This window comes from Acanthochromis polyacanthus, chromosome 12 (assembly GCF_021347895.1).
Source record: "Acanthochromis polyacanthus isolate Apoly-LR-REF ecotype Palm Island chromosome 12, KAUST_Apoly_ChrSc, whole genome shotgun sequence".
Taxonomy (NCBI): Eukaryota; Metazoa; Chordata; class Actinopteri; family Pomacentridae; genus Acanthochromis; species Acanthochromis polyacanthus.
The window spans coordinates 11317352-11337597 of record NC_067124.1 but is presented as its reverse complement, the minus strand read 5'-3'; the positions used below and the strand labels follow the sequence as shown (position 1 = coordinate 11337597).

General features: G+C 42.3%; 1 protein-coding gene across 2 annotated transcripts in view; it reads left to right on the top strand.

Moving 5' to 3' along the window:
- Positions 1–20246, top strand: part of LOC110962995 (nuclear factor of activated T-cells, cytoplasmic 1-like) — a 68848-nt gene that overhangs the window by 36724 nt on the left and 11878 nt on the right. For both annotated transcript variants that reach the window (XM_022211153.2, XM_051957258.1), the window contains exon 9: positions 8035–8673. In XM_022211153.2, the coding sequence (XP_022066845.2) occupies positions 8035–8673 (639 nt within the window). The remainder of the gene's footprint in view (positions 1–8034; positions 8674–20246) is intronic.

The window sequence follows — 20246 nt, the reverse complement described above, 5'->3', positions numbered from 1 at the left end:
CATTTAGATTATCAGCCGATGCATTTAAGGCCACAAGAGATAAGTGATCAGGATTCTGGACAAGGCTCTGAGAACAAGTAGAGCGCGGCCCCTATTTGGAGATGTGAGGAACTAGTGCACTGTGGGACAAGCAGACGGTGGCCATATATAGGCTATCCATTTCACATGCTGCCATTCCACATAGAAAAAGACCCAGAGAGACAACAGAGAGACACAGGGGGCTTCTCAGCCACCAATGTGCATCTCTCAAGTCATTTCCCTGTGTGTAAACACAGCTCTAATGAAAAGATGACTTGTTGTGTTCTCTCTTTTGCTGCCAAGTAAACCACAAGTACAGTGTGGACCACACAAGCGGGGCCAACGTTTTCTCAAAGAACCATAATTACCTTACAAGTGCTGCAGCCAAAGAGGCTGTGAATCACAAGCAATTGAGTTCTATTTTAGGATTTACCACACTTTTGAAGGCACACATTAAAAAAAACACAACATTGCATATTTCCAAACACAAATGCGCGGTATTTAAATCAGTGGACTGAGTGTTATGACTGCACTGGGTAACAGCTGAAGTATGTGCTGTCTGCAGAAGCAATTCCACCAAAACGCACAAATTCTCTAATGAAATAATATCAAAGCAAGATTTCCATTTTACTGTACACTTCTTATACAATGTCAATGAGACTTGATAGCTACATTATAGGCTAATTTATCACAGCAGAGTAGAATAGTTGGAGTAAGAGTAGACAATAATGTCAATTAAATGGCAACAACATTGACTCCCATTCATATCTAACCCCTAACCCTAACCTTAACCCAGACCAAAACAATGCCTAACCCTAAAGAAAAGTTTTTGCACTTTTACTTTTTTCAGTAACAACAACATGGCCAAGAAAACACTGTTTAAACTTGTGGGGACCGAAATGAGGTCCCCACAAGTGACATTGTTTTCGGTTTTCCTACAGTTGTGGGGACATTTGGTCCCCACAAGTATAGCCAGCATCTGAGCACACACACACACACACACACACACACACACACACACACACACACATACACACACACATATGTTGTGTACTTCTATCTTAGTGAGGACATCCATAGGCGTAATGCATTTCCTAGAGCCTTACCCTAACCTTAACCATCACAACTGATTGCCTAAACTTAATCCTTACCCTAACCCTAACCAAACCTCAATTCATACCTGTTCTCTAAAAACAAGTCTTCACCCTCAAACATGGCTGTTTCAAAGTGAGGACCGGCCAAAATGTCCTCACTTTGTAAAAATGTCCTCACTTTGATAGTTAAATGCAGAAAATGGTACTCACCATGTAGCAAGTACAAGAACACACACACACACACACACACACACACACACACACATATGCTGTTGTCAACACTTTTTTTCTTCCTCGCTTGTATCAAAAGACTCTTCCGGCCTTATGTCCCACTTCAAGCACAGTTGTGGTCACTGACGTTGAGAGAGAACATTTCTTTCACACTCTGGTGTCTGCTCATCTATAAAAAGGCAAACCCAACCCTTAAAATAGCCCCACTTGTTTGAAACAGCGGAAGGATGAAGCAAACACTCTCTGGGGCACAGATGCTAGTGAAAACCACCTTTATTTTCCATTCAGGTCATGTGACCACCTTGTTACTTTTTGACGCTAATGCAAATGTGGTGCCTGCATTTGAGCTTAACATGTCAAAAAAAGTTTTTAAAAAAACATACACATACGTACCCCCACCCAAACTGAATCTAACTTATTTCTACAGATTGCATTGTTTGAGACATATACACAGACTCTCCACCTTGCCCTTCCTCCACTATAACATATTTTTATCAGACACCATCTGTAGCAGAAGCATCACTGTTCTCTCTCATACTTAGTTTTTTTCAATTACTAACAAGCATTGGTCCAAACTGAAGTCACATGTTCAAAACTCTTAACACAGCCTGCATTTCCATCATGCATCTCAGCTAAACAGTTAATCTTGTCCCCAAAACTGTTTATCACCAACAAAACACTTCATACATGTCTCAAAATAAGCTCATTCAGCCACAACACTCGCAAATAGTTTCAGTTTGGAAACAAACACTGTCACTCTGAGCACACTGACCCACAAAATACAAACAACAGAGAGCATTACATGAAATAAATTTTAATCTTTCAAGTTTGGATGATTTCATTGTAGATAAATCAGTTTTTTTTTTAAATAAAATCTTTGCACTCTGAGTGTTCTAAATCATTGTAATATATTGCAACAAGAATGAATCAGGAATGCAGCAATTTACTTCAAGAACATTTATGTATTTTCTCTGTGCCTTTGCATCTGTACTTTAGGACCTTACAAAAAATAAAAAGTTTACTGTAAACAAAAAAAAGCAGAATCTCAGAATTCAGAGGGCAGAATACAAATCAAGAGATAAAACTCAAAAACCAACAACACATGTATACTGTAACATTCACAGTCGTCTGCATTTGGACTCATGTTTTCATCCACATCACATCTGATGTCTTCTGGCAATGCACTGTGGGTAGAATCTTTTTGAGTGTCTCCTATATATAGTTTCTGATGAGGCCAAACACAAATCACCTGAATCAGTTTTTCAGCTGACAACTACACTCAGCTGTGCTTGGAATTAGATAATCTTTCTATTTATTTTTATTGTCAATATTTTGATATGATTTTCAATAAATTTCAATGTGGCTGCAGCAGAAATTCCCCATGTTTTCCCCCCATGATTGTGTTTTTAACTGTTTTGAACACAGTGTGTTAGCATTTGAAAAATGTGCTGTAAAAGTCTAGTGTTTTGCAGGTGGTGAACTAGTAACTGAGAAAAGAGTTCATGAATTTTGGTGACTGTGGTCACTGAATGCATTTTGTGTGAAAGCAATGGAAAGTGATTCACAGTTCAGTCCACATGGAGCGCTCTTTTGCAGGCTGAGTTAAGAGTTTTGAACATGTGACTTCAGTTTCGACCAATGCGTGTTAGCAATCGAAAAACACTGTAGCTGACAGACAAACATAAGCTTCAGTGATATGAGAAGAAGGTTGCTGTAGATCTTTTGAAAACTGTGCCTAACTGATGCATGGTGAAATAAAAACTAGATTCAAGGCAGGAAAATTGCTTTAAAATTTGTCAGTAGCACCATACAATACAGTATGCCATAAGTATGCAGGAGCAAAACAACTGTTTTTGTCACGTTTGCCCCATCAAAATAAGTCCAAGGAGTTGGGTTTGAAATTCTCATTACGCATTTGATGATGATGATGGTGTCATAGGTAGACTGAATGGGTGGAACTTTTACTTCTGCACATTTGGGTTGTTTCTTCAGAATTGTATTTTTTTAACAAATGAAATGAAAAAAACCCATCCATCCATTATCTATACACCACTTAATCCTCATTAGGGTTTCAGGGGGGCTGGAGTCCCAGCTGACTTAGGGTGAAGACAGGGAACACCCAGAACCGGTCACCAGTCTTTCATAGGACTACATAGAGACAAACAATCACACTCACAGTCACACCTACAGACAGTTTAGACTTACCAATTACCCTCAGCATGTTTTTGGACTGTGGGAGGAACCTGGAGTAAGTGGAGAAAATGCATGCACAGGGAGAACATGCAAACTCCACGCAGAAAAATCCTGGGAAAGGCCGGGACACCAACTGGGTATCTCTTCAAGCTGTATGGCAAACATACTAACCAAGCCGCTGTGCAGCCCAAATGAAAAACCAATACTCAATATTCTAATTTTACTTTACTCCTAAAACAGAAGAAAGTCAACATAATTATAATGCCATTACAGAAAACATCTAGAGCATTTTATTCATACCTAACATGTAGTTTGGCCAATAAATGATTGCATGGTCAGATATGCTATATAATGTGTAATGTTGCTGCACAGTTGGGTCCATGACTGGCTGTAGACTATATATTGTATGCAAATGGTTAAAAATTAAAAGATGATTTATGAAGTAGTCGAAAAAATGGATAGAAGGAATTGATTCATTTTATTCATTTTGATGATGTGAATCGGAACAAAGAACTGTTAGGCTGATCAAAGAACTTCAATTTAAGACTTCCAGAAAGAAAACTTTTTTTTAAATCTAGAATTCATTCAATTAAGTATATAAGAAAAATCCAACAGTTTTCTGCTCAGGAGGAACTGAATATGAGGTGAGTCTACCTTCAGCCATGAATCAAGCAGACATGTGCTGTTCAGATATACCATTCATATATACCATTAGCATTTGCGGTTTCCAGCCTAAGTGCTTGTCTGCGATGTTGAGATGTACATGCAGTGCAACTGTCGTTGTCCGGCCCTGAGAATGAGTCTTGCTTTTCCAAATGCCCTTCAAATCATTCTTGTGTGAGTAGAGATGTGACGCATTGCTCTTCAAATAAGAAACAGTTTTCACCAACCACATTAAACAACTAATGCCAGAAGAAGTGCTGGCAATGACCGAAGCTCTGGCGAAGAACTTCTCGGAACCCCTTTATTTTTACAGGCCGTTTGGAGATTCCTCTGTTATATCAAGTTCTATTCTTAAGGCAAATGGGTGCCTGCTCCCCCCGTCACATTGGTTTGTGGTTGGAGCTGGAGAGGAGAAAGCCAGAAACATGTTCTGTGACACATACAGGAAAACTTAATGAACCACACTTTGTTCTTTTTTTTTCTAAATATTTGCACAGTCATGTTTTTTTTCCAAAAGCTGGACAATGACTGGACTGTTTCTGTCATGTCCGCAGCTTTGGGTTTTGTCAAACTCACCTTCGGTATAATAAGGTCCACAGTATGCTGGGCAACCAGATTGCCTACACAGTGGGATATGGTACACCAGGTACCTTGGAGTTAATGAACTACCACCTGCTCCATGGTAAATGTCACTGCAGATTCATGCCGTTAGAAGACGATGAGTTCAGCATTTCTGATTTTCTCTCAGCGGTGCAGTAATGTCATGTCTTACCATTGGAAAGAGGATCTTCTTTAAAGATACATTATACATCTATATATGCCCTGTTGCTTGCTGGTTCTAATCAGATCCACAGATACAGAGACACATCTATGTCCTGTTCCCTTAGGAGGAAACAAGTGCTCAATAAAATACCTAGATTATGCCTGATCAGTTTAATAGGAGCAGACAGATGGGGAAGCTGCCAGAAATGGAGAGAGAGTCATGTGCAGAGCATCAACTGTCTGTGGGCCGTAACCCACGGGTTGGGAGGAAATAGAAGCCAGCTGAAGTTAGGACTTGCTTGGTGAATCTGTTTTCTCAGCTTACAGACAAAGTGGGAAGATGGATGAATCAAACTGAAGGGAAGACTTCTGTTTATATGTGAAGCAGAGAGAAGAAAAATCTTTGTAACTTTAAAGATCCCAAGTCCCAAGTGATTTCATTTCCTATTTTGCCACTCTGCTCATAGTTTAAAAATATCCAGGAAAATAATTTTGACAGGTTACCTCAAAGTTAATGAATATTTTTAGGTAATATAAACCAAGCTCCTCTTTCAAAATACACCCTTTAATTGGATTAAAGACAAAGCTGCAACAGCATTCCTCCCTTATGAGATAAAGCTTATTCACCTTGAATGAGATTCTCATGTTGGTTGTAGTCACAAGCAGGAAATCTTCAGTCACATCAGAACTGTTGAATCTCAAGAATCGTGTCCAGAAAAATCTGCAGTCATCATCACAAGACAATTTGCCTCGTTCATCAGTTTGGTTTTCTTTGGTTGAATTATTTCTAAACAGAAAGACCGGAAAACACGATTGTGCTTCACTCAGCTCTGACTTATTTTGTTATTTTTTTTAATGTTTCAAGTACATCCTCACAGACATAGAAATTTAGTTAGTGACTTCTACCATAATATGTGATTTCATCTACATTCATTTTGTCTTGTGATATTTTTAGCAGCCATAAGGAAAAATACACGTTTAAAAGCTTAGACGACACTTATGGTGGTTTTGCTTCTTCTGGTGGTGCATCCTCCAGAATAGAGCTTTTGTGCTTTCTCTTCGGATACACGTGCACTGTGTTGGTGCTGCTGTGCCCAGCGACCAACCTCCTTTTTACCGGGTTGTAGTTTAAATGCTCCCATACTTTCAAGACTTGGATCTTTGGAGGCATTTACACTGAACCAAGACGGGCTCAGCTGCAGTCAGCATTTTCTAAAACAATAGTGCAACTGACCAAAACAGCTGAAGTCATGACACAGCAAGTATGTAGTGATACAGCAAAAGCCTACACTGAACTGACCCATTGGGCTTTATAATACTGACACATTTTCTGTATAAAAGTCATTGATTATGCCAGCTCATCAACTAATCCATAAAGCTTGATGATAATTCAGTGTTTCCTATTTATTTAACATTATTATTAGTTAGGCAAAAAGTCAAAATATGTTTCATCTCAGAAATAACAGTGCAGCTCCTGAACTAAAGCTAAGTCTTGACATTTTCTATTGAAAACTCTGACACCATTCTCTCATTCTCATAGCTCCTTGGTATTCTACTATCCATTTAAACTAAAGAAATGGCAGGCAGCAGGTACACAATAACTGAAGGAAATGACTGTGGATGTAGTGTGATCATGTGACTGACTTGTTAATCCCCAGGCTGAGGAGATGAGGCCTGTGCATCATGGGACTTGCCTTACGATGCTCCCTCAGACACTGAGCCTGGTCCCTGAGCTCTGAGGGCAGACAGGGCTGACGTAAATGTGCTCCTGGCTGCGTTATCACTGCAGCACCCCAGAGGCTGCAGGTGCGATTAATGTCTTTGCAGATCCAACTCTCTCCAAAAAAATAAAATGAAATAACACACCGAAAAACAACCTGCGCTTCATATGACACACGGACACTTCATTCACACCCTTTTCTTTTTGCTGTCACTCAAAGGTTCTATTGTGTTCAAAAATCAAACGCACACACTTTGGACAGACTTCTTATTCATACTGGCATCTGTTTGCCCTTGAGTAAATGTCACTTTGAGCACGTTTTGCCAAAAAAGTCTGAATGGTTGGCATCAAACATTCACCACACCCATTAACACATTTTAACAATGTGTAGAAATAGAAACAGTGTGTCCATTGTGACTCAGAAGCCTTTGCTATGCATCTGGGTATCTTAACACCAGTCTATTAGTTTAGCGCTGGCACAGTCTGTACATAACTCCTTGTATAATAACTCAGCAGCGAGCTTGTTAATGTGGATCACACTCCATCTCTCAGCCCAATCCATATACGCACCTCTGTTTGTAAAGGCTGTAGATTGAGACTGAAATTTTCAATTAATAGAAAACCTTTCTTTACACTGAAGAGGAAGCATGTGATACCTGTCAGTCAGAACTAATCAGGAAACAATGCAGACAGTCTGCGCTGGATTAGAAATTAGAAGAGAGGAGGCAGGATGATCAAGTGGGGTCACTGCACTCTCCTGCATTAGCTGAGGTCTGGAGCTCCTGAAACCACAGGCACAGCTCTGCAGGCTCTTAAGGAGCTCAGGAAGCCCAATCAAAATCAAATCATCTCCTCTTTTTCTTCACTCACCCCCTATCTTTTGGTCCTGAGAGAAAGAATTACTTCTAGAGTGTGGAGGAAACCTAGGGGTCCTGGGCTCCTCAAGCAGCAGCAGCAATAGCAACAGCAGCAGCAGTCCAGGGCTTTAAAGTACTTTTATTGGATATCTGAGTTGGAGGAGAGTCCAAAGAAAATAGGTCTTATTCATTATTAGAGCCAGCTGTGGCTTTCCACACTGATGACTCATCCATTTTTCTTTCCCCCCTATTCTTTTGCTTTTTTTTCATGGTGTGGTAAAGATGGGTGGCGGGGTGAGGCATGAGGGTTTCTCTGCTAGAGAAGTCTGCCAAGTTGACACTGAGCCCATATCCACTGGTTGTTGTTTGTTTGGACTGTGGAGGGTGCCTGCTCACTGCCTTACTCAGCCTAACTCGTGCTCTCATTGCGCCACGTGGATTCCCTGCACGTTTTTTTTTTAACATCTCCGCCTCTCTTTCTGCTTCTCTCCCCCAGTGCCAATAATAAAGACAGAACCCAGTGATGAATATGATTCTCTGGGGACTGTGGGCCTGTCCATGCATTCAAGCCCCTACTACAGCCAGCCCAGGCTCACTCCCATCTTGCCCGTGGCCGACCCTGATGCCTGCCTGGTTGGTGGCTACCCTCCCTGCCCGCCTCGCCATGCCGCCATGCCATCATCGTCCCCCAGCTCCAGTCCTACCCTGCATGACCTGTCCCCTGTGGCATACAGCAAGTGTCTCCCCAACAGCCCCACCCATGCGGCACCGCCAGGCCCCGTCGTGCCCCCCATTCAGGAGACACCCGGCCACTCTAACCTCGCTCATCCGCCGTCGCCAGACCACAACTCTCCCCTTGGGATGCTCCACTCCCAGGGCAGCCCAAACCACCTGAACAACCCTGGACCCCATGGTTACCACCCTATCTATGCCAACAGCAGCCCCTCGTCCTCTCCAGTGTCCCATCCTTCCACTCCTGGAGGTCCTGCAGAGAGCCCCTTCGTTCAGGCTTACAGCCCCGGTCAGGCAGCAGCCAGCTCACCCAGCCTGCTGGCTGAGGATGCCAGCCCCCCTTCAATGGTCATCACCGTGAAGCAGGAGCCTCGGGAATTGGACCAGATGTACCTAGATGATGGTGAGCAAACAAGGTGTTCATACATTATCTATATTAATAAAAATAAGGGGTGTTTTTTTTTTCCGTGATGAAAGCCTCTCCTACTGAGCTCACTACCCAGTGCCAGGAATGGCTGTTAACGCAGCACGTTGCATTTATTTGACACCTTTCGCTTATCTGCATGCCCTCACACATAGCCACACCCTCCTGCGCCCCTCACTATTTCCTGATGAAACTCTGACAGCAGATTTACGTCAGATTTGTTTAATTTTAGAACCGGCAGATTTATTTGCCTTTGGTGTAACACGCAGCCCGGCTTATGTTGTCCAAGTGACTGCTTTACTTTAAAACAGTAAATTGCCTTAATGGGATTTTGAAACAATCTGTCAAAACATCAGAGCACCGAGGTCAGCCGGGGTGCAACAGAACAAAAACAGTGGCACACGCATAGCGAACCAAACTGTTGACACAACGACTAATGAAGGAAGCAAAACAATGGGTAGGGGTTTCCTGAACCGAGCTGAGTTTCCCCCCTTCTTCATATTTCTGGGAGGGATGCTGGGAGCCAGGAGGCAGAGGCTTTGTTTTCCCGTCATTTCCCCATGGAGTCGACACCATGCGACTGTCGTCATCAGGGGAGGCTGTGGGGTCACTGGTCTCCCTCTGGCAATGAAACCAGTCACACCCAAGGGACCATATGGTCAAGTTTATTGCCTCCTGTGTCCATCTCACTTCATGTCTCTCGGGTCAGCAACCTGTTATCTGTGTTAGCAGAGACTCCACTTGTTGTTATGATATATATCCGTGGAACTCATCACTGGCATGGTGCCAGTTTGAAATGCTGAAATCCCACGCTGCATCCTAATAGAGGCGGTAGCGGGGGGCCTTCCACACTGAACTCAGAAATATCACCCTTTCTGTGGACCTTTTGTTCGGTAAACTGAAATTGTGTGTGCATGCGTGCGTGTGTGTGCTTAAGTATACCTCATATGCACTTCACTCAACAGCTCTGGGAGTAGAGGGGTGATAGGCACGAGGGGACTGAGGGAGTTTTGCTGTGGAACTGTAATTGAGTTGAAATTTGGTTGTCAGCATATCTGTCAGTCCTGATGAGTCCCATTAGTCCTCACCTCATAAACAGAAAACACAGAGACAGGAGGGATGTCTGTCTGTTATCGGCTCCATAAATGCAATTCAAAGTTTTTCTTTTGTTTTTCCTTTTTCTAGTTTTTTTTTTCTTTTTTCATTTTGCTGAGCTCCTAGCGATGCTGGTTTGCCTGGAAATCTAATTTGAAACAGCAGCACTCATTTCAGATTATTTGCCACAGAGGCTTTCATTTCAGTATTAATTAAATAAAGTGAAACTATAGCTTTAGTCTGCATTTTGTACTAAGGTCGGCAAGGGGTCTGTTTACGCCGACACTGTGAAGTTATACTAACTGTACGTGGCAGCGCTGGTGCGAATAAAGTCGAGTAACCTTGTTTCTCTTCCCCACTACTCCATCCACTGTCACGTTAGCAAGCTAAATCTTCCTCCAACTCGGTGGCCAAATGTATCCAGCCAGTGATTACAGTTGCATTAGGGACGTGCAGGAATGCATATCGATTGAAGGAGGACAGCGAGGTAGCCCCTTGAAAACCTCAATGTGCTGCCGTTTTGCATCATCTAATGTCTGCACAAGCATCTGTGGTGAGCTCCTGGACTCCCGGTAAGTGTGCGGTGGTAACAGCATACTGCAAAGGCATCTGCTGCTCCCAGGCCCCGCCCTATCCCAAGCCCTTCACATGAGCCCTGAGCTAAAATAAATAAGATCAGAAGGCAGCTCAAAGGGCGTCCCGCTCCCCGTCCGTACACATTACCGCCGTGCGTTAGCGAGCTCAGCGCTCCATTAGAGAAGGAAGGCAAGCGGATGACCTCACCACAGCAGTGGTGATTTAACGCCAGCCGTGTGTGGAATAGTGTTCCTCCCCAGCAACTGGGGGCTGATTATTTGGAGTCTGTGGGAGCACACTTGATCTTCCCCAAGAGTGGTTCACCTCCCACGCTCGAACGCTGAGGCCTCCGGCTCTCATCAGCCAGAGGAAATGTGTCTCCGTGGCCAGGCCCAGATTTTACACAGCCCCTGAGAAATCACTCAACTTATCAACGGTGAGCTACTGTACCGCGAGGAACTGGGTTAGTACGGAGGGAGTCTCAGATGCGAACCCCCCTGACCACCATACACAGTCTCCATTGTGCACTGCTAAACTCTTCCCTCTGCTGTGATAGAAACTTACTAACAACAGTGCAAGGCATGAGGTGATGATTCTGGAGTCTGAAATGAGAGTTTTCTGGGAAGAATCCAGTTTGGCAGTCGGACAACTGTTGAAGCGTTCGTTTTCACTCAGTGGCTCTCATCTGTTACACCTAGAAGCAAGGCCACAGGTCAGCACGAGTTTGGATAATGGAGGCAAGACATGGATGAAACACACCCGCTGCTGGAAGACCGAGCCATGTTGCATTGTTGACTCACTGTCGTAAACAACTCATGGTGGGACTCATAAAACCGAAGTTTTCAGACATTTCGTACTTACTCACAGCCCACTATCTGTGTTTTACAGCGCCAGAGAAATGGCAGTCAAATGACATCAGTGTATACAACAATTTATAATAAATTCGGTCAGCTCCATCTAGTTAGCACTACTAGTTAAGTCTAAAAAAAAAGTGACGGTATATGACGCCATGTTTTGTCATATGTCTGAAGGAGCAGACATCATGCCCCCCTCTTGTCTCAAATAATCACGGACACACGTGCCCATTTACATAAAGACTTGAAAAATGTTGCCCATCTCACGCATTTTAAAATCTTCTCTTAGAGTCCTGTTCCGTTATAGGTGTTTTGCAGTGGGTGAGTGTGTGTGTGGAGCAGTGAGGCTGCTGCTATGTCCTGTCTCATTAGTCGCTGCTGTGATGGGTGATATCATGAAATGCAGCTGAATGCAGCACACAGCAAAGGAACCAGTGCTAATCAGAGAGCCAGATTTCTACCAGCTGCCTCTCTGGGAAACAGAGGGCCCTTATTCTCTTAAAATAAGAAAAACACAGAGTGCAACGCAGACTTTGCCCATTTCTGACATTTGACATATGTGCTCTGATTGCCTCGTGTTGCAGCGGAGCTTTCCTTGTGATTTGTTTCCTCCTCAATTCAAGGGTGGCGTGTTTGGATTTCTCAAACTGAAAACAAAGTTGTTGTCGATTCTCCTTTTTCCTCCTTGCCTCCCCAACTCCTGCAACAACAGCAACAAAAAAAAGTCATTCTAACCTTCCTGAGGATCTCCGTCCACCGCTGATGCTTCTGAAGGCAACTCGAGGCATTCCTCATGGAAACTTTTACACATCCTGGCAAGTTGCCCAGACCCCAGGACTCTGCAAAAACCCTAATGATGATTGAGAGCGCGTCCGCACCATGAAAACATGCTGAGTCGCTAACATTGGAGTGTGGATCGTGGGGTGGGTGGGGGACAGGCAGAAGACTGAGAGGGTTTTAGGGGGGGAAGGGTGTTCATTAAAGCAGAGGCTAAAGTGTCTAATGGGACTCACTAAAGCAGAGCTGCTCCTGTATGTTTAGACACTATGCATGTGTGTGCCTGTTTGTCTCTATTAGCGGGTGGATGGTGGAAGTACCCTAAGTGACTGTGTGTACTTTCACAACACTCCACCTCTGACCCTCTGCCCTTTTGGGAGCAGGTCAAGGCCCAGCTAATAGTGTACAGAAAAAATGCCTGTCTCGTGGTTAAGTGCAATGCCTAGAACATCGTCTCCTTCTACACGTAGTGATATCGACGGGTACAAGAAAAAGCGTGATGGCTTTTCTATTATTTATGACTGCAAAGAGGATGTGGATATTTTACTATTGTTGTTATTGCTGCCCTCTCTTATTAGGAATCTGTTTTCCTGGCAGCCCTCGACATGGTGAGGTATAAGTAAAAGTTTGAACTTGCTGGGGAAGTTTTATAGTCACGGGAAAAATTAATAGGTGGGCGCACTCTCAGATTGGCCTTTGAGAGTCATTGAGCGGCTAAGCTATGGATCAACAACTACACTGTCGGGATGGGCAATAGATTTGATTCAATTTCTTCTCATTAAGATGAAAAACCATTACTTTTACTGTTTGAATTGAGCAGCTTTGGCTCTTATTACCCATTATCAGATACTACAGTCCTCACCAAGCACTTGAAGAAGTGTGCTCCGTAGAGATCTGCACAGATCTGCTTCTGGTTGTAGAAGCTGTGTAAATTGATCAGTTGGTTTAGAAATTTTCTTGATCTTACCAACTTGTTAATCAGAGCGCTGGAACAGAGGATCATAGCACAACTTTATGTCCCATAGCAGCGCACAGTTGGAAATGTGAAGTAGCTCTCATACAGCAGATAACAGTGTGGTTAAACACGTTGTTAGTTTGCACTATAAAGTATGAAAGTTACAATCAAAGTACATTAATGAAAGCCAGAATTACTGTGCAGTAGAAGATGAATACCTTCACAGTAGAGTGGAAGTCCTCTGGATTACCTTTGCACCCTCTGTTTCCTTTTACATCTCTTTTATCTCAGTCCCATTGGCTGAACATTAGAGCCGTTACATTCCTGGTTGTGATCTTTTTTTTTTTTTAATAATGAAACTGACTCAACTATAGACACTGTTGTCTGAGACTGCTTGTAGTTTAGCAAATAATTGAATCTAAGTGGTTACATATGATAGTGGCAATGGGGTCACCATACATGCGCTTTGATTTTTAGGTCTTTGCAAAGCCATTGGAAATATTATTAGTTTTGATAAGCGCAGCAAGATGAATCCATAAGAATTCAGTCCATTTATTACCGCAGCAGGTTGGCTATTATTCGTCTGTGTGCACCCCAAACCTTGGCAGCCAAGCCAGAGGATCTGGTCTGGTTTCAGTCGCTCCGTCATAATATCCACAGTCACTGAGAAAGAATGCGTCTGCTGAAAAACTGCAGCTAAATTATCTAAACAAATTGGGTTCCTTTTGTGTCTGGGATCTACACACAAACACATTTAGATGAGAGATGTTGATTCTGATTTTGACTGGGTTTTATGTTTCCGTTGCCAAATGTGTGATGCAGAATCGCTACTGTAAAGATTTGTGTTTTATTTTTTCTCTCTCATTTTTCCAAGCCGTGTAAAAAATTAAACACTGTGTGGACTTTGTATGGAAAGCAATTGTCTGGCATCAGGAGCAAAATGGACTTCAGTGATGGATACAATCAGATATAGCAGAGGAAAGCCACAAGGCACAGTTAGATGCTTCACTCTCCAGAGACATTAAAGTCTATTCATTAAAGCTATATTCCTTCAGTTCATCATATGTCATGTATTTCTTATAGTTTCTCCTGACACAGCCATTTAGAGGCTCGGTTTATGTGGCTAACATTCTGAGGTTTAGGAAACATGCGTTGAAAAGCCACAGAGCCACATGGATCACAGTGGGTCAGGACTCAGACAGGGGCTGTGGCTTGGCTGGGATCTTCCTGTGTATATCTGTGATCATGGAGCTACCACCTCATGCCAGACACTCTCATTACTGAATCATAATATGACAAATGTCAGTGTGGTTGACTGCTCTGACAGGATATTCACTGTCTCCTTTCCCTAGAAGGCTTCAAGGTCGCTATCTGTGCCTTGGTGAAAGCTGCATTACACTGTGATTTCAGCCTTATCCAATCTCTTATCTGTTTACTGTCTGGCTCTGATTTTAAAGGCTTTTTTGACCTATGTTAATCCTGAGGTGAAAGATATTAATGGCAAGTGCAGATTATGATTTTATTCACTTGTGACTAAAAGAACTTTCTGTCAGCTCAGCAAATGCAAACATTCACTACTACAGTATTCGTCCTAAAACAGTGTTCCTCTGTAGAGATAGCTAATCTTGCTGTGAACACCACAAATGCTGCACAGTCAACGAAACCATAAATTTGCCTTGAATCTTGGATATTTCCTTCTGGCATTAACAAATATGAACACATGGAAAACTCATACAGTTGAAACACAAACAGCCAATGAACACAATTTGCTAAAAGACAGCATTTGCTTTTTAGACATCCGAGAGGGAAGTCAGAGGTTAAGATCGGCTTCCGGACAGCAGTGCTTGCAGTGCGCCTTGCTCAAGGACACTTCAGCAGTCACAGACAGTTGAATGTGCTTCAAAGGAGGAATCCTCCATTTGAACATAATAACCACAGTGTGCTGTTTGCTCCTAGTAGTTGTATTTAGAGGATATAAATACCTGTGGCATCAGTAAACAGGAGCAGGTCTCCATCCTAGACCACTTAATAACAGCTCCCCATCTGAAATTTGTTAGCTCAGTGAAATAGTATCCTGTAGCGACGGATGTCAACAGAGAAGTCTGGTCCAGCCGGGTGGGATGGGGAAAGCCGTCGAGTTTTGCAACTGCTGGCAGAGTTTGCCGTCTCCTTCCATGCACAAATACCTCAGAAAGCAGTGGTTGGGAGAGATAGTCGTAAAGGGAAAATAAAAAGAGGCGGGAGACTTCAGCAAAGAAAGTGCAAGAGAGTGAAATAAAGATGTAGATATAAACTTTGAGAGAGTATAAACCAAATGCACATGTCCCCAGTTTTAGTGTTACAGCCCACTGACAGATCATTCTAAACACAGTCAGCGGCTGCCAAAATAATGGATATGCCCAAAAAGATTTGCCATTCTCAGTCAACCTCTTTTTCAAAATGCTCATTTGATTCTCTTGACAGTGACAGAAAGATTTATTATTGGGGCATCTGTTGCCACGCTGTATCTTATGGGCCTAAATATGGGACAGCCATAAGTCATGAGATGTGTTTCAGCGTTTCGAGATTTTGGGGTCAAGAGATTCTCATTATGTCCTCACATCCAGGAATATTCAGCGAGCATGAGAAGAAGCAGGTCAGCCATAGACATAAAGGAGACAGAAACACAGACAGGCTAAAAGAAAGAGGGGAAAATGTGAGGTGGAAGAAAGTAGCCGGCAATCTTGGTGATTTTCCCTGGCAGCTTCTCCTGCTGCCCCTGTTCTCCGCACACATACACGCAGTCGCACTGACACTACATTCACGGCTAAACCTGTTAAAACCAAAACACTAAAAGTCAAAGAAAGAAAAACACCTCCAAAGTTAAGGATCACATTTTCTTCCTCTCCCACCAGTGGCCGCTTGCAGTGCCGAGACTTACCAAGCAGTGGGTGAATGGGTTTACTTCAGGGGAGGGAATGATCATAACCACTGAACTGTAAGTGTCCTACTGTTGACATATGACCCATGACAGTTATAAACTTCAACTGGGCCCACGACTCTCTGATTGTACTCAGCTGAGCTCAGTTCGGCTAAAAAACAACACACCAACAAATAGAGAAATCTTTTTTACACTCACTAAGCATTTTTTTATTGTGAGGCACTGAGAAATAAAATCATGCAAGGTTGCCTCTACATAAACATTGAAATTAAGCTCACTAGTAGCTCACGATTTTAGTACTAAAATGTCCCAAATTTTTCAAATGTATTCAATGTAATAGTGGAGTGAGCCCATTAGTCATAGCCACTGCCTTTATTTTGTACAGAATTAATAAAATTAAATGTTTTCACAAACTTTAATACATACACTACCGTTCAAAAGTTTGGGGTCATTTAGAAATGTCCCTATTTTTGAAAGAAAAACATTTTTTTTCAATGAAGATAACATTAAATTAATCAGAATTTCAGTCTAGACATTGTTAATGTGGTAAATGACTATTCTAGCTGGAAACGGCTGATTTTTAATGGAATATCTCCATAGGGGTACAGAGGAACATTTCCAGCAACCATCACTCCTGTGTTCTAATGCTACATTGTGTTAGCTAATGGTGTTGAAAGGCTCATTGATGATTAGAAAACTCTTGTGCAATTATGTTGGCACATGAATAAAAGTGTGAGTTTTCATGGAAAACATGGAATTGTCTGGGTGACCCCAAACTTTTGAACAGTAGTGCATATGCTGTGTTATCGATGGTGCATTAGCAAGTTGCAAATGCTACATAGAGCGAAAAAAGAGGGGGAAAATAGCCTTAAATCTGCTTAGAGCTGCATTGTGGTGTGTTGCAAATGTTCTACTGACAATATATTAAGGGAATTTTAATTAAAGTTTTGGCTTTTTAATAATGTACCCTTGATTAAGTGCTCATAAGTTGTAATTAATGGCTTTATTAATACTTTATAAAGCTATTAATGTGAACACTTTTTTGGGGTGTGGCTCTAAATGACCATAAAAGCAGTGATAAATTATTAACTATTATTAAAGCCATTATCTACAACACTTTATAAAGGGCATCCTAGCAGAGAGTGATGCCATGTTTTAATACTCTGAAACCTCTGTTAGACCCATTCTAATCTGTTGGGCTTTCTGGTAGTAGAAGGAAAGTTCATCCTCTCTGCTCATGTAGTAAATCAGCCATGTCAAATCTGCAGGGAGCTGGCATTGGAAACCTCTGCTTTAAACACTACGTGAAGCAAAATGTCACGTACATTTTAATTTGATCACTTAGATTTACTACATAATGAAGTAAAATAGCAGGCTCTTACTTCTGTTAAGGTATTCAAGTGGCAGGTTCACTCCCTGAGCCACAGCAACGGTTAAAATCTGTAAGATTTGAAACAGCACGGACAGAAGCAGGTGAAAAATGTGGCTGTAATGTCAGGTGGCAGAGAATGTCTCTGTCTGTCTCTACTATTTCTAGAAAAGTAGCTCTGCCTCCAGCACCCACTGAGACAATGTGGGCTTTGTGACATCTATACGGTCTCCAGATGGATGTAAGTTTGTCTGTCTATGAAAATCAAAGCGAGGTCGAGGCTGTTGGAAAGGAGACAAGTGGAATTTTTGCCAAGATTGCCTCTCTCCACCTTCCAGACTGTGAATAAGTCCATGATGTGCCCTGAGGAGACCTCCTTCTCTGTGTACTTGAATCCCTGCAGGTGTTGAAGATTTAAAGTTGTAGGGGAGCTCTCAGGGTCAGCAAGCAGAGTGTTAATCAGATCATTCTCAGCTTTGGTGCAGAGTCGGATCACTAGAGCTCCGCGAGCATGTTAAAAAAGAAAGGGGCTGCGCTCTTGTGCACAGCAGGAGCTGTTTAAGATTTAGTTAAGTTTAGTATACTGTTCAGCATGTTCGCTGAATTCAGGATAAAGCCTGAAAAAATCCTCCATCCAACTAACCGAAAGTCTGGATCAGTGTAAATGTTACTTTCATCAGAGCATGCAATCCAAAGCAGTAAAACAACATTAAGAGACACTGGTTGACAGTTCTGGAGCAGGGCGACTGCACTGGAGAGTCCTGTTTGCTGTAGCTCCTTTATAAAAGGCATGTTAGTGTTGCTTTTATTCACAAACCACTTTGGTTGGAAATGACAGCAAGTGAGCAGCTTTGGCATCTTTGCAGCACATGACAGCAAGCAGAGCTAATGGTTTTGTCATGGATGGCAAAATAGATGGGGGAACCAAGCAGACATGCTCACTAAACAACAGGAAGGAGCCTTTCCGAGCCATATATCTATGATAGATAGCGAGCATTAAAGTCAGCACTGAGGTAAGCCTTTTTGGAGACGAAGGAGCTCATTTCTCTATATATGAATAAAAGAAAACAATCCTGAAATCCCACATTTCAACTGCCAGACAACAGGTGATTTAAAGAAGCACACTACAAATCCAGTTGTAAATCATATTATATGCAAGTGCACAGCCAAATTCTCACCCAAATGGCCACAACCTACTGAAGTGTGATTGTTTCAATATGTACATATTTTTACACCGTGCCCCATTTTCAAAACGGAGTGAAATCTTGAGCCGTCTGCATCAGGCCCCGCCAGAGCATACGTTTCTAATTTTGAATCAGTCACAGCAAGTTTATCAGATGGCTGAGTTATTTTACCATAAACGCATCAGTAATGAGCTGTGCAAGGAGTTTTACTCTGTCTCCTTTCATATCTCAATCACTGTGATGTGTGCATTTTGCTCAAATTTGGTGCATTTTCAGGCTTTTGGTGTTTGCTTCATGCATTTATGCTTCACTAGTTGCGTGAAACGGAGCATTTGATTTTTGCAAAATCTTGAATAGACACGTAAGCTTTTCAGCTTCTTACTTTTATGTTTGCTTTTGATCAACACTTTGATTGTTGGGTTCTGTTGTGGTATTCTTCAACTACAGCTAAATAACGGAAATTTAATGCACTGAAGATGAAAGGAGTAGCCAATATAACTGAAAGAGCCTTTTTTTTGCTGAGGATTCATGTATTTGGACAGTACTGTGGCATCCTTTTCTTTTTGCCATCCTCAGTGTTGAAATGCTTCTTTTCCTCAAGCAGTGCTTCAAGGGACAATATTGTAGACAAGTTTTTAACTTTTGGATATTATGCTTTCAGTTTTTAACAAACTATGCAGTATAGCACAGTTCCAACATATTTCTATACTTTGTTATTGTTAAAGATACACTGTATTGACTGCACACCAAATCCAGAGAAGTCAATGATGAGGGCACTGGAGAGCCGTTCCAACCATGTAAACACCTCCCCCTCATCCTCCCCGGAGGCCGACCTCAGGCGAGCACACCCATGGCCTCCTGGGTCAGGGAGGAAATGAGGGGAGGAGGACGAGAGGGAAGTGGAGGCTCACAAAAGAGACACCGAGCGAGGTGAGATAGGGAGAGGCAGAGCTTACCAAGCAGGATCAAAGACAAAGGTTCTGCACCGCCACGGCCAAAATAAGCACATCAGTGGTGAGACTTTCAAGTAAAAATTGTTGTCTGTAGCTTTCTAATTTGGGACACTGCTGTTTTATTCTCTGGTCTTTTTAACTTCATTTGACTGTGTTTAATTGACTGTAATCTGGGCTAGGCAGACACCATGAGTCTCCTGGGTCAGGTCATTTTATTTGGCAATGTGTCCGATTCATCTGACTGCAGAGAGCCATAAAGTACGTCCTCTGAAAAGTGAGGCACATCAGAGACTCACCGGTGGAGATTAGATCCCAGCTCCACTTTGTCTCTCTGCATGAGGCACACGGAGGATGTCATCGTAATTTCTCAAAGCTGCTCTGGCTCTCTCATCTAACTGACCCATCAGGCCTCACCTAAAAACAGCAGCAGACATATTGATTGGAAATCTGTTCAGCAACACTGGAGCACTTACTGTTTACACTATACTTTATTTCTTCTTTTCGCTGCATCTGTCCAAAAGATGGATTGTATCACTTCTCTCCTGGCATCTGTGACCTGCCTCCTTATGAGACAATTCAAACTGAAAGTCTTGTGCAGGTTTCGAAAAACGAAGTGCCATACATACATTACTTCCTGTTTTTGATTAATCACCTCTGCCCTACTTCTTCTTCTTCTTTTTCTTCTTCTTCTTCTTCTTCTTCTTCTTCTTCTTCTTCAGGGTTACTTTCAGAAATGCTATAGGGTGGAGTGGGATGCATATGAATCCTAAGGTTCTTCTTCTTCAAGAAAATGACAAACAGTAAATTCACTGTCTTTTTACATGTATTCCAATCCATTATATGGTACAATTACAATATAACTTATTAAT